At 40.3% G+C, this 14,025-nt stretch overlaps 1 protein-coding gene across 1 annotated transcript in view; it reads right to left on the minus strand.

Moving 5' to 3' along the window:
• LOC122739579 (complement C3-like) overlaps positions 1-14,025 on the minus strand; it is a 100,483-nt gene that overhangs the window by 57,181 nt on the left and 29,277 nt on the right. The window contains 6 exon segments of the mRNA XM_043981255.1: positions 4,314-4,404; positions 4,515-4,597; positions 4,964-5,072; positions 6,472-6,546; positions 6,668-6,830; positions 8,565-8,754. Coding sequence (XP_043837190.1) covers positions 4,314-4,404; positions 4,515-4,597; positions 4,964-5,072; positions 6,472-6,546; positions 6,668-6,830; positions 8,565-8,754 — 711 coding nt within the window.

Below are 14,025 nucleotides of genomic sequence, written 5' to 3' on the forward strand. Positions count from 1 at the left end.
TGAAAACTATCTTTACATGTAACGGGGAAAAAAATAAAATACTTTATTAATTTAAAAAATTTAATTTAATTTTTAAAAAAGACTCATACATCCTGAAAGCACTTCTAAAAGAGGTCTTTCCTGGTTACCCTCACTGTTAGCAACTTCCTTCTGACATGACCTCCCACCCACACACCTACACAGTCACTTGCATGTTCTTGTCTCCCCATTAGAATATAAGTTCCTTGATGTCATGGAAAGTATTTTTTGCCTCTCTTTTATCTCTAATGCTTAACATAGCCTGACATTTAGTAAGGACCTAATAACTGTTGACTTGTTGATTAATTGATTGACAGATTCTTCATTTACCAATATCTTCAGTAATTTCTCTTTCTTTAAAGTCCATTTATGTTACCCTAGGCAAGTCACTTAACCCTCATTGCCTGGCAAGACAAAACAAAACAAAAATTCATAAAGTCCATTTAATTAAAAATTTGCCACTTAATCTACATCATGGTTCCCAATTTATTCTTCCTCCTTTCTCAAGGAATTCAATGTTTGGCTCACTGTCTTCTTTTCTCCCTAATGCCTGTCCTCAAACTAGGGCACTTTCAACATTTATATTGATGTTTCCTCTAACTCATGTCTATTCCTTCACTCAACCTTAGTCACACAGTAGATTTCACTGTTAACCACAAGAATTCTAATTCCTTAATTAGAAACTCTGACATTCCTCTATTTGTAGACCAGTGAAGACCAGTTTGACTGGTAAAATTCCAGCCCCCCATTTTAGCTTCTTACTAACATGGTATTATCATGGTTTAGCTATTTTTAATTTCCCATACCTCATTTCTACTTCCCTGATCTGCTTTCCTTCCTCTTTATTAGGTAATTTAGAAAATGCTTTTACTTTTACTTTATGGTCTTATAGATAACAGAGCAATCTCCTAATGATATCATATTGAATTCACCTATACTATACTGTCTGCTATAACTTCCAATCATTTCATCTCTTTCTATATTGCACCCCTCCAAAACCTATTCTCCACCCTCAACTGAGACTTGTCATTCCTCCACTCCTCTGTAGTTATTAAGGCCATTGTTGATGATCATTTATTTCAGTTGTATCAGACTCTTTGTGACCCCATTTGGGTTTGTTTTTTTTTGACAAAGATAGTGAAATTGTTTGCCATTTCCTTCTTCAGTTCATTTTACAGATGAGCAAACTGAGGCAAACAGGATTAAGTGACTTGCTCAGGGTCACATAGCTAGTAAATGTCTAAGTCTCAGGTTTTCCTGATTTCAAATCCAGTTCTCTATCCACTGACCCACCTAGCTGTCCAAAGTAAGGTCATTAGCTGTACTCTGACTTCACTTCCTCTTTCATTTTTTTTTCAATTTATGCCTTATAGTTAACCATTTTCAACTCTACACTGTCCTCTGTTCTTAAATTACTTGCCACCTTATCCCATTGTCACTCATCTCTTGCCAAATATCAGTCCTAGACTGTCCCCACCATTGGCCTCCTTTACATTTATTTACACATTGGCTGCTAAGCAGAACTGGAGAAAATCACACAATCAGAATGACTGGATTAATTATAAATTCATTTTATCCAATTTTAACTGAACCCTCACTAGAACGAGGCATGCCTTTTTGTTGTTCTTATTCAGTTGTTTCAGTCATGTCTGATTCTTTGTAACCCCATTTGGAGTTTTCTTGGTAAAGATACTGGAGTGGTTTGCCATTTCTTTCTCCAGCTCATTTTGCAAATAAGTAAACTGAGGCAAGCAGGATTAAGTGACTTGATATGGGTCACAAAGCTAGTAAGTGTCTGAGACCCAATTTAAACTCAGGAAGATAATTCTTCCTGATTCCGAGACCAGTGACCTATCCACTTTAACTGATTCTTCATCTCACTCTCCACAGAAAGTTTTCCAAACCTTCTTTTACCTCTTAAGCCACTCACACCTCTACCTCTTTCCTCTCAGCTGAGGATCATCCATCTTACTTTACTAAGAAAATTGTGGGTTTTTCCTCTTCTCTTCATCTCAGACCCCTTGATATCATTTCCATTCCCCATTCTTTTTTCCTTCCCTCAAGCCTCTGACAATGACACAGTCCTTGCCAAGACCACATGCACTTGTTGACATGCCCTGCTCCCTCTTCCCCTCTTTCCTCAGATTAAACCTTGATCATTCCCTCTCTCTAGAACCATCAACATCTACAGTCTCCTTCTCTACTATCTTCATATATGTTCAAGTATCCAGCTTCTACCTCCATAATATTCTTTCAAAAAAATCACCTTGACTCAAGCTATCATCTTATTTCTCTTATACTTTATTAGCTAAACTTGTAGAAAAGGCTGGCCACACTCACTACCTCCACTTCCCTCTCCTCTTACTCTTCATCCCTTTGTAATCTCACTTCCAGTCTCTACACTCAAGTGAAATTAATCTCTCTAGGATTACCAATCATCTCTCAGTTGCTAGATTTTGTTATCTTTTCTCTGTCCATCCAATTTTGTTGATTCTCCTCACCCCTTCTTCATGGATACTCTCAACTTTCTGGGGTTTTGTGATAGTTCTCTTTCTTGGTTCTCCATTTATCTGTTTTATCACCAAAGATCCTTTTGTAAGTCCTCTTTTCTCTCTCCATACTCCCTTTTGGTAACTTCATCAGCTACTAAGATCTTAATTATGTTCTCTAGGCAGATAAATCATAGATCCACATATCCAGTCCCAATCTTTCACCTAAGCTTTAGTTCCAAACATCACCTGTTGCTGTTGAACAGTTTAAATCAGTTGTCCCAAAAACATCTCAAACTCGGCATGTCCAAAATTAAACTAAAATTTAAATCAAAATTAAGTTTTCCATCACAAACTCTCTTCTTCCAAAATTCCCCATTTCTGCCTAAGGTACTATAATCCTTGCAGTTCTCTTGCTTTATAACCTGAAAATTATCCTCAACTCCACACTCTCCTTTATTCTTCATATCCAATCAGTGGCCAAATATTGCCTTTCTACCTCCATAACATCTTTCAACAGATCCTTTTTCTGCACTCACATAGTAACTACTTCAATTAGGGCTCCCACCTTTCTATATTATTGTAATGACTTCCTAACTTTTATTCCTGACTCAAATCTTTCCCTATCCTAGGCCATCCTATATATTATTGCCAAAGTCATTTTCTTTAAGCATAGATCTGACCATGCCACTTTCCTGCTCATTAATTCTGGTTTTTTCTCATTATCTCTGGGGTAAAATATAGCCTACTCTATTTAACTTTTAAAGCCTTTCAAAACCTATCCCTAAACCATGTTTCCAGCCACATTGGACTTGACTTCTCTCTATCACTCTGGAATTCACCCATACTGACTTTCTCTTCATTCCTCACAGATGACACTTCATCTCCCATCTCCATATCTTTTCACTGGTCATTCTATATACCTTGAATACAATCTCTCTTCACCTCAATGTCATAGAATTCTCCTCCCTTTAAGATGAATCTTGGGTAGCTAGGTGGCGCAGTGGATAAAGCACCAGCCCTGGAGTCAGAAGGACCTGAGTTCAAATCCGGCCTCAGAAGCTGTGTGACCCTGGGCAAGTCACTTAACCCCAATTGCCTCACAAAACAAAAAAACAAACAAAAAAAGATGAATCTTAAGTGCCATCTTCTTCATGAATCCTTCCTTGATTCCAACTGCTAGTGCCCACCTTTTCAAACTACCTTGTATTTTAATATTTTGTGTTTATTCTCTATATTTTGTTTATTCTGCATATACTTATATAGTACCTGCTATCTTCACCATTAGTCTATTAACTCCTTGGGAATAGGGATTGATTAACTCTTTGTATTTGTATGTCTAGCAATGGTCACAGTTTTTGAAAGCAGATGCTTAATTAATGCTTATTGATTGATTTTTTCTTAGGGTACCTTAACCCCTATTTTTCTCTAGTCAAAGTCCTTTACTCTTTAAAAAAAAAAGTATTTTATTATTTTCCAGTTACATGTAGAGATAGCTTTCAGCATTTGTTTACATAAGATTTCTAATTTCAAATTTTTCTTCCTCCTTCCCCTCCCTCCCCCTAAAGTCCTTTACTCTTCTCCTTTCTTCATTACTGAAGTCAAGTAAGCATCTTCTTGAACACTTAAGTCACTACCTTTGGACTTTGCTCCTTTGTCCACATTGTTTGCAGACCTGGAAGTTCCTCCTATATCCAAGGGATTAATTCATTTTTTCTAATTTACTGAGCAAATTCCCATGAAGCCTGTCCCTTAGTAGAGCTTCTTTTGAAAGAGATAAGGAAAGAAGGGGGAGTGCATACCTACCTGGCACTGATATCAATTTCTAGCATGTCATTCGCATCAATGTAAAAGAACTTTTTGGATGGCTCCAATGTGACCTCAAAGCTTGGTAACACTAGAGTTTTGGGGAGAGAATAGAAAAAAGAACTGGAACTGAGGCTTTGCTAGAGGCAAGGGAAGACCCAGATTGTATAGAATAGAAGTTCTAGAAAGTGCAATTCTTACCATACTCCTTAATTTCAAACTCTGTGGAGAAAGTTTTCTCAATAGCATCTTCATATCGGACAACAATCTTCCAGGTACCAAGGCTAGAAGGGAGCAAGTACTACTTAATGGGTATACACTGGTGATATGGAAACTTCCCTTCCCCTCTCTTCCACTGTACAATATTCCACAAGTATACAGCAACCATCTTGGTACTGGGACTGATTCACTTAATGATTTGTTTCCTCAGAGCTACTGGGCCTTATTAGCCCCATTTTGAAGATGAGCAAATTGAAACTTAAGAGAGTTTCAGAGATTTGCCCAAAGTCAAACAGTTAAGTAAATGTAGGCTCTGGCTAATGATGAGTCAGCTCTTCTTCATAAAAGGGGGTGGGGTGGGAATAAGCTCCCCTTGTTGCTTTAACCAGATTCCTACCTCAGAAACCCTCTCCTAACCCTCTTGATCTTACGTGATCAATTCAGGTATGAAGTATGTTGAAGGGAAGATTCCAGTATTCTCAGGATTTGTAAATTTTTGACTGTTTATCACAATGCCTTCTGAGTTCTGGCCCAATCACTCTATGATGTCCCAAGGTTTCCTAAGAATTAAAACTATCCAATATTAGAGCAGGCTACCTTGACAGGATCTATTACTGGAAGTCTTCTAGTGGATTTGACCACCACTATACTGGCTTGCTGATGGAACTGGTCAAACTTCTAGATTGGCTTACTCTTTCCTACATGTAGCATGACCAATACTCTTTAACCAATAACAAGATATTTCTGCATGGCATCATCTGCTTTCATTCAATGATCAAAGAACTTGATCAAGAATTGATCAAGGACTTGTTCATACCTAATTCATTCTTTGATCATTTGGTTGATTCATTGGAGAAAGTTTGGGCCTTCTATGTTTATAGTAAGTAGGGTAGGTGTGGAAACCCTTATCCTAGCATGAAGTTACTTTCCAAATCTATTCTGGTCTATTCTACAGCACTAGAATTATACTCAAGAACATTGGTATAGTGTGGGTGATATTGACTTTTTAATTTTTTTATTTTGGGGGGGCAATGGGGGTTAAGTGACTTGCCCAGGGTCACACAGGTAGTAAGTGTCAAGTGTCTGAGGTTGGATTTGAACTCAGGTCCTCCTGACTCCAGGGCTGGTGCTTTATCCACTGTGCCACCTAGCTGCCCCGACATTGACTTTTAATAAGTTCTTTCCATTCATTTTTAATTTCAGGATGCCAGTCAATCCCTTAACATGTTCAGTCATTCTATTTTCTTGATATTATACTTGTTGTGTCTAACCTGAAAGAGACCAAGCCTTCATCCAGCCTCCAGATATAAGTGTGAAGCTGCGTCTGTATCTTTCCTTTATACATGGTAAGAATTTTACACATATAAAGTCAAAAGGACATTTTTAAATTATTGAAAAAAGATTACACAAGATGAAAGAGTTGATCAGTTTGCTTTTATGTGGAGCCATATAGCCTGATGTCGTCCAACTACACGTGTCAGCTTGATTCCCTCTTTTATTTGGAAGTCATATTTAGGAGATAAGTGGATGGATTTTAAAATAGGCAGAGCCATAACTGGTTTAAATTATTTCCTGAAAAATGCCATATTTTATAGTAATTATTCTTGAAATTATATTGGTGGTTTATCTTGATAGTCATCATAACATTTTAATGCACATTAATATTATGTCTAACATTTATATAACATCTTTGGAGAAAGTTCAAGGCACTTTGCTTGGATTTTGTCTTCTCATTAACCCTTATATTAGCCTTGTGATGTCAGTAGTGTGTATACGTGAAGACATAGGCCCCAAAGTAGGGGACATGATTTGCCCAAGGTCATTGAGATAGTAAGCAACAGAAGTGGAGTTTGAACTCTTTACTGCAACTCCAGTTACTCCTGAAAAGGTTATCCCCTCAAGGGGTTGGAATACTAAAGATGACATGAGATTAAAGAACTCATCTGAATATCCACAATGACAGTTTTAGAGACAGGTTTCAGGTGAAGGTCCAGGGTGTAGATCCTGTAGAGAACTGAGGAGAGTCAAAGTACTTGAGAGGAAGAAGCCCTCCCATATTCTGCCATTGTGAACTGCCTTCCCACTTTTCAGCCCCTCCCCTCACTTTCAATCCCCATTCTAAAGGACCAGCACACCTGTGGATCCTGGAGTGTAGATGGGCTTGTCTGTCTGTATGAAAATATAGCCACTATGGTGGCCAACAAGTACCACTTTTTCCACCTCTGATTGGGAGCTCTTCACATTGACGGACACATACTGCTTCACAGGTGAGTTTGGCTTAAACATATTTGAAGGAATCTAAAGGAATATGGGAAAAGGAACAGCTAAAAAGATGGGGAAAAGATGGGGGAAAGGAGATGGATGTGGTAGGGGTGGTGCCGAGTAATTGAAAGTGAAGAGAATCTTTTTAACAAGTGAAGAGAATTATGGAGACTAATCATTACCAAAGCTATAACTCAGATGGAATGACTTGGGTTCTTTTCAGGGTACCAAATTTTAGAGGGTGCTGACAGTCCTCTAGCTTCATAGAAAGAAATGAGTTTAATAATTTGGTAAAATAGGAAGCTACCAGATAGTAACATTAAAGGGATTAATTCAGACTAGTTGTTGAAAGGACAAATAGTGAAAGTGAAGCTTAAATACTTTGGCCACATAATAAGAGGATGAGACTCATTGGAAAAGACCCTAATATTGGGAAAGATTGAAGGAAAAAGAAGAGGATGGCAGAGGAGAAGACTAGGTAGTATCATGGAAACAATGAACAGGAACTTGGATAGACTTCAAGAGATGCTGGAGCACAGAAGCTGTGCTATGCTCCATGGGGTCACAAAGACTTGGACATAACTAAACAACAAGGTAGTGGCCCAATGTCAGGTACACTTCTACCTGTTTGTTCCTCCCCCGTGCCCCACCCCTCCATCCATCATGGCCTCCCCAGCATCAGCAGGCTGATGATATCTAAAGGTCTCCACTGCCACCTGCCTTCTCCACCATTACTCTCTTCCTCTCCCCACCAAATTGAATTAAGGGAGCTTTATGTACCGCTTGCCCTAGGCTCAAAAAGTGCTTATTATGGTTCTGCTCATTTCACCCAGAGTTGGGATTTTTTCTCTTAAGTGGAAGGAAGCAGCTTAGATGTAGATGCCATAGCTTGAAGGTAGTTTGGCTAGGAGGATCAGGATCTGCTTAAGGGTCTTTCAGATTCTCTATCTATCCCAGGCTACTCCAAGGGTCAAACTCTAATCTATTGACATTGCTAGTAGCAAAATATCTAGTGATGGCTTATTATTCTTAACTAGAAACTTTTTCCCCCTTGAATAAGCCCAGAAGAGAAGTTGGGGGGTGGAGGGGAAATGGGGGGAAAGTGGGGAGTCAGAAGATCTGACTTGTGTTTCTTGAATTGTTTTTCTGCCATTTACTGTGCCTGTGATCAAATCAGTTGACTTCTTTGGGCCTCAGTTTCTTCTGCTGTGAAGTGAGTGGGTTGACCTTGGCAGTTCCTCCAAATTCTAAATCTGTGATTTTATAAAGCCCAGTCATCTAGAATCTAGTGCCTGGGAACCACCAATAAACTCCTAAGGTTCTGCTAGGATTTTATTCATGTCTTTTTCCCACTGTTCAATATTTAGTTAGAATCCATCTCTTAATTTCCTCTCCAGATTTATTTCTAAAATGCTGTCTTCTTAACCCCAAGTTTAAGGAGACATTTTTCATTGTTTCAGACAAAGGAAATGGTAAGGGTCTGTTACTTTTGAGAGAGGCAGTGTGATGTTGTGGGAAAATACTATATTTGGAGTCAAGAGACATGAGTTGAAATCCTAGCGTTGACTGCCTATGTGACCTTGGGGAAATGACTTAAGCTCTCTGGGTCTGGGTTTTCTCATCTGAAAAATGAGGATTTATACCATATGTTTCTCCTCTCATAGCATATGACTCAATGACTCCTGAGGCTTGAGGATGACCTCAATACCAAGAAATAAAACTATTTACACATAGGACCCATTTTGTTCCAGAATATTAGGGATCACTTACCTTGACCTTGGCAAGGGCTGTTCTATTCTTGGAACTCAATGTGAAGGTGATCTCATCAGAGGGAAATTTCTTCTTTGGAAAATCATAGAGGGTGAGTTTAAATGTCATGTCGGAGGTGAGATCATGAGCTTCCACCAACACTGTTTCTTCGCGCTTAAGATGCAAGACATTTGGGGTGATCAATGTGATGCTGTGGAGGAGGAAATCAATGGAAGGAGAGGCTTGTGGTCCCTTTGCATTGTGCTGTTTCATTTCATTCTGCTGTAAGCTAGGTGGTGCAGCAGATAGAGTGTTGGGCTTCGAGTCCGGATGACCTGAATTCAAATCCAGCCTCAGACACTTACTAGTTGTGTGACTCTGGGCAAGTCACTTACTCCCTGTATGCCTCAGTTTCCTCATCTGTAAAATGGGGATAATAGGAACACCTACCTTCTAGGACTGTTGTGAGATAATATTTGTAAAAAGTGTTTATCACAGTTCCTGGCACATAGTAGGTGCTTATGAAATGTTTGTGTCCTCCCTCCCTTCTCTTCCCCTTCCTTCTTGCTTTCCTTCCTTCCTGGCCCTGACAATAGAGGTGAACTGTAGAGAATCATTGAATGTCAGGATGATAAATGACATTAGAGGTTGTCTATCAGAACCCTGTAATTTCACCTTTCATTTCTGTTGGGCTTGGATATGTTACTACATCCAAGATGATGGGTGATCAGGTTTTGAAACAAAGTCCTAATTATCAGAAGTTCCCCTCAATATCTAACTTAAATTTCACCTTAAACTTTAGGTTTCATTTTCCAACTTAATGATGATGTGGAAGAAACAAAATCGGACACCAACCCTCAGAGATAACTTTCTAGAAACTTGGAGCTTCTTATTGAGTCATTACAATCCTTTCCCCTCCTCACCCTGAAAGCTAAATAATGTTCAGAATCATAGAAACAATACTGAATTTGTGGCCAGTAACATCAGTTTGAATATTTTTTTTGTTTTATTTTTTAACAGTTTTAATATTAACTCTACCTCTTGTTAGCTGTGTGACCTTGGATAAGTCACTTAATCTGTCCAAGTCTCAGTTTCTCTACCAGTAAAATATTTGCTACAGAAGGCATGGTAGAGCAGATAGAGCACAGAGCCAGAACTCAGGCTCAGATCCTGACTCTGATATGTATTGTATGACCCTGTGTGAGTCATTCAACTGCTATGTGCCACAAGCAACTCTCCGGGATTAATTTCCTAAATCAAATTTGTGGGAGAGACAGTTCCCATCCTGATGAAATCCCCGATCTCATCATAGCAACATCCTGGGATCATTGACAGGGAAACCCTTGGCAAACCACAAGATACTATGCAAACTCACTCTATTTGGGTTGTTATTAGCTTTCATGGCTACTGTTTTCCAAACTATTTGTGAGTTCTGTCTCAGTGTGGTGCAATAGAAAAAGAGCTGATAGTCAGAGAACCTGAGTTTGAATCCTGACTTTGCCACTTGTACAACCTTAGGGAAAACCTCTTTGGGCTTTAGTTTCTTTCATCTCTAAATTTCGACAGTTGCATCAGATAACATCTGCTTCCTCTTCACAGGATGGTAGATTTAGGTCTCTGAGAGACCTCAGAGGTCATTGAATCTAGACCTTTCATTTTACATAGGAGAAGACTAGAATCCAAAGAAGTTAAACAACTTGCCCAGAATTATATAGCTACTATACGACAAAAGGAGGATGTGAATTCAGGTCTTCTTGACTGCAAGCCCAGTCCCAGGAGGCACCTAGGTGATGTGGTACAGAGTGTTGGACCTGGAGTCAGGAAAACCTGAGTTCATATCCTACCGCAAACACTGCATAACCCTGGGCAAGTCATTTAACCTCTATCTGCCTCAATTTCCTCAACTGTAAAATGAAGATAATAAGAGCACCTACCTCCCAAGATCATTGTGAGGAGAAAATGAGATATTTATAAATCACTTAGTACAGTGCCTGGTGCATAGTAGGTGCTTCTTAAATGTTTGTTGCCTTCCCCTATCCCCCTTGCCCCCATTCATTATTTCACTGTAATCAAATCAGTAATTCCATTATCCTGGGTCCTTCTCAGCTCAGGTTCTGAAGCAGAAAGGTCTCTCTGAGTTCTAATTTTGGTCCTGCCTCTAATCAGCTGAATGATCTTTGGTAATTGGTTTATGTTTCTGGGCTTCCTTTTTGTCCTCTCTCAAATAAGGGGGTTGGCTTAGATGATTTTGGAATTCTTTCTGAGCCTATCATTATATGACTTTATGTGGAAAGGAAACCACAGCAGACCTGGGGGTCCTCATAGGGCAGCAGCATAAGATGGAATGCGTTCCTGGGAGAGAAGGCAAGGGCAGGATACCATTCATGGGGCTGGAGGGGAAGAATTGAAACATTTATGTTGTGTTAGATGTCATGTTAGGTGATGAAATAAAACTTTTCCTGTACCCAATATGTATTGATACCTTCAGTGCTTCTATGAAGAGATCTAGACATGAGCTACCAATCATTATTCAGACCTATAGTCTGAGGTTCTCAGAAGAAACTCGAGGTGGGGGGGAGGGGCAAAACACAGCTGGGGGTCTTTGAGAAGTACAAGGTACAGCCTGGAGAAGAATGAGACCTGGCCGACCCAGATGCTCTTCTTAAAAGGAGGCTCTGAAAAGAGCCATCCAGTCAGAAGGGGCTGTAGGGGGGGCAGGGTCATTGCAAATTGTGAATTCCAGGACTGGGGCCATCCTCCAGGACAAAGAGGCTTCTAAGGTGTGGTGGAGAAAGTCCCACCTGGAGACAAAACTCACAAGATATAGTTGACTAGCTGAAATTCCTCTAGCATTTAAAGGTTTGCAAAGGGTATATTGCATTGGCTCATTTGAGCCTTTCAACAATCCTTTTTGACAAGTATTATTATTGGGGTTGTCTTAGTCTGGACCTGTGATTCTACTGGTAAATGGAATTCCCAGTGAGGAAACTCCTGTCAATGTAGATTGGCTGCATCTTATAGACTTAGAACAGCAATTGTTTTTTGTTGGGGGGGGGCAATTGAGGGTTAAGTGACTTGCCCAGGGTCACACAGCTAGTAAGTATCAAGTGTCTGAGGCCAGATTTGAACGCAGTTCCTCCTGAATCCACTGCGCCACCTAGCTGCTCCCTAGAACAGCAATTCTTAACTCTTGTATCATGAATGCCATTGGCAGTTTGGTGAAGCCCCTTCTCAGAATAATGCTTTTAAATGCATAAAACACATAGGGTTACAAAGGAAACTGAGTTTATATAAAGATGCAATTATTTTCTTATCTAATGTCATAGACCTTCTGACATCTAACTGTAAATCTAACCATGACCCCTCAGGTGGGCCCGAGGTGGATCCCAATTTAAGAAGCCGTGTCTTAGAGCAATGGTGTCTACAGCAGGCTGTACAAGGAACAAAATGTTAGAACTGAGGAGAGCAGTGTAGTAGGAGGAGGGGGAAGAAATAATCACATATTACATTCAGACCTCCCTTGTCTCTTAAACAGCCCCCAAAATATTTCCTTGCCTGCCTATGACCATGCTTTGCTGTTTCCTTTGGTGGAGGGAGGTCTCTTAGGCCCTACTTAGGGGACACACCCAATGATAAAATCCGATCTTCTGACACTGGGATGCATAAGGATACTCAAGGGCAGCGAATGGAACAGCATTTATCAAGCACTTATGTGCCAAGCATTGGGGTTTTTTTTTTTTGGTTTTTTAGTGAGGCAATTGGGGTTAAGTGACTTGCCCAGGGTCACATAGCTAGTGTTAAGTGTCTGAGGCCAGATTTGAACTCAGGTCCTCCTGACTCCAGGGCTGGTGCTCTATCCACTGCGCCACCTAGCTGCCCCCATGTGCCAAGCATTGTGCTACACTCTGGGGAGCTGAGTAGCAAAGAGATAATCTCCACTCTCAGGAAGCTCACATTCTTATTCTAAAGCACAGGCAAACTGTTCTGAGGCCGTCAAGTCTAATTCCTTTTGAGGACACAAAATGACCTTCAGCTCAGCTCTGTGGTCAGTGGAGTTAGTCATAGTTCACCTCTTGTCAGACCCCCCAGGACCAGAGTCTGTGGGGAAGAGTCACAGGACAAGAGCAACGGTCTATGGTGGGGCTTCCCCTAGTTGGTTTCCTTTATAAGGAGACCACCTGGCATGCACCTGGGTGCTTTGTATATTCTTCCCCAGAGACAGCTCCTGAAAAGTTCCTTGAATGGCTCTGAAGCCAGAAAAAGGGTCAGCACATAGAGGTTGATGTTCTTTTACAACATGGTGTCTCCTACCCAGATCCTGTTGATGTTAGTGATGTGGATTCCTGGTGAAGAAGGGATGGAGAGAGAGAGGAAAGTGGGAAGAAAGCTGGGGTTGAAGACTTTGGACAAGTATCTGTTAGGGCCCTTGGTTTTGTCCTGTGGGGTGAGACTTTGGACTTGTCTTTTGGATGTGAGAGCTGGATAAGACCTCCGAGATCACTTTACTCAACCCCAGAGAGGGCCCATGGGAGATCTAGACGTGGAGCAAACTAGGATGGGACCTGTCAATGATATGAGTCTGGAATCTTGCGTAACCACTGGAAACAAAGCTATGAGTGGTTAAGGAGCAGACAAAATGAAGTTGTTTTGAGAATTAATTGACCTGGGCAGGTCACTTAACCCTCATTGCCCCTCAAAAGAAAAAAAAAGAGAGAATTAATTGAAACACAATGAGCTCTATTGGTAAGGAGGTCATTCATTGGATGATCTGGGTTCAAGTTCTGGCTGTACCATTTAGTATTTGTGTGATCTTAGGCAAGTCACTCCTGGACTCTTCATCTGTCAACTGGACTTTGGCACTCCTTCCAACTCTAAGTGTATGACCCCATTATCATAGGATCTACTATTTGTGTGACAACGGGCAAGTCGATTAACCTTTCTGGGCCCAGTTTACCCCACTGAAAAAAGAGAGGGTGGGATTTGATCACCTCTAAATCTATTGTCTTATCATAACTAAATTCAGGAATTACAGTGCTTGAAAAGGAAAACCAAATAGGGATGATAGATAGAGCACTAGGAAAGAGAGGAAGAGGACACACATTCTAGTCTTGACTCCTCTGCCATACCTTGTTATATGACCTGGTGCAAGTGTTCTCATCCCTTCCGGGACTCAGTTTACTCATTTGCTAATCACGAGGGGTATAATAGATGATGCCTTTGATGACTTGTAGGTCTCTGAAAAAAAGCAAATAAAAAATTTGTAAACATATAATTTCATATCTTACTTCTAATTTCAGATTTACAGGGATTAATTGTGATGACCCAATCTCCATCCTCTGTGTTTGCTTCTGGGAGAAAAAGTCACCATGTTTTGTCAATCCGGTGAGCCTGTGAGTTACCTGGTTGGACTATGAACATCCAACAGTTTACACTGGTACCAGGAGAAACCTGGGCAAAGTCCTAAGCCAGTCATCCACAGAGA

This window comes from Dromiciops gliroides, chromosome 2, assembly GCF_019393635.1.
Source record: "Dromiciops gliroides isolate mDroGli1 chromosome 2, mDroGli1.pri, whole genome shotgun sequence".
Lineage (NCBI taxonomy): Eukaryota > Metazoa > Chordata > Mammalia > Microbiotheria > Microbiotheriidae > Dromiciops > Dromiciops gliroides.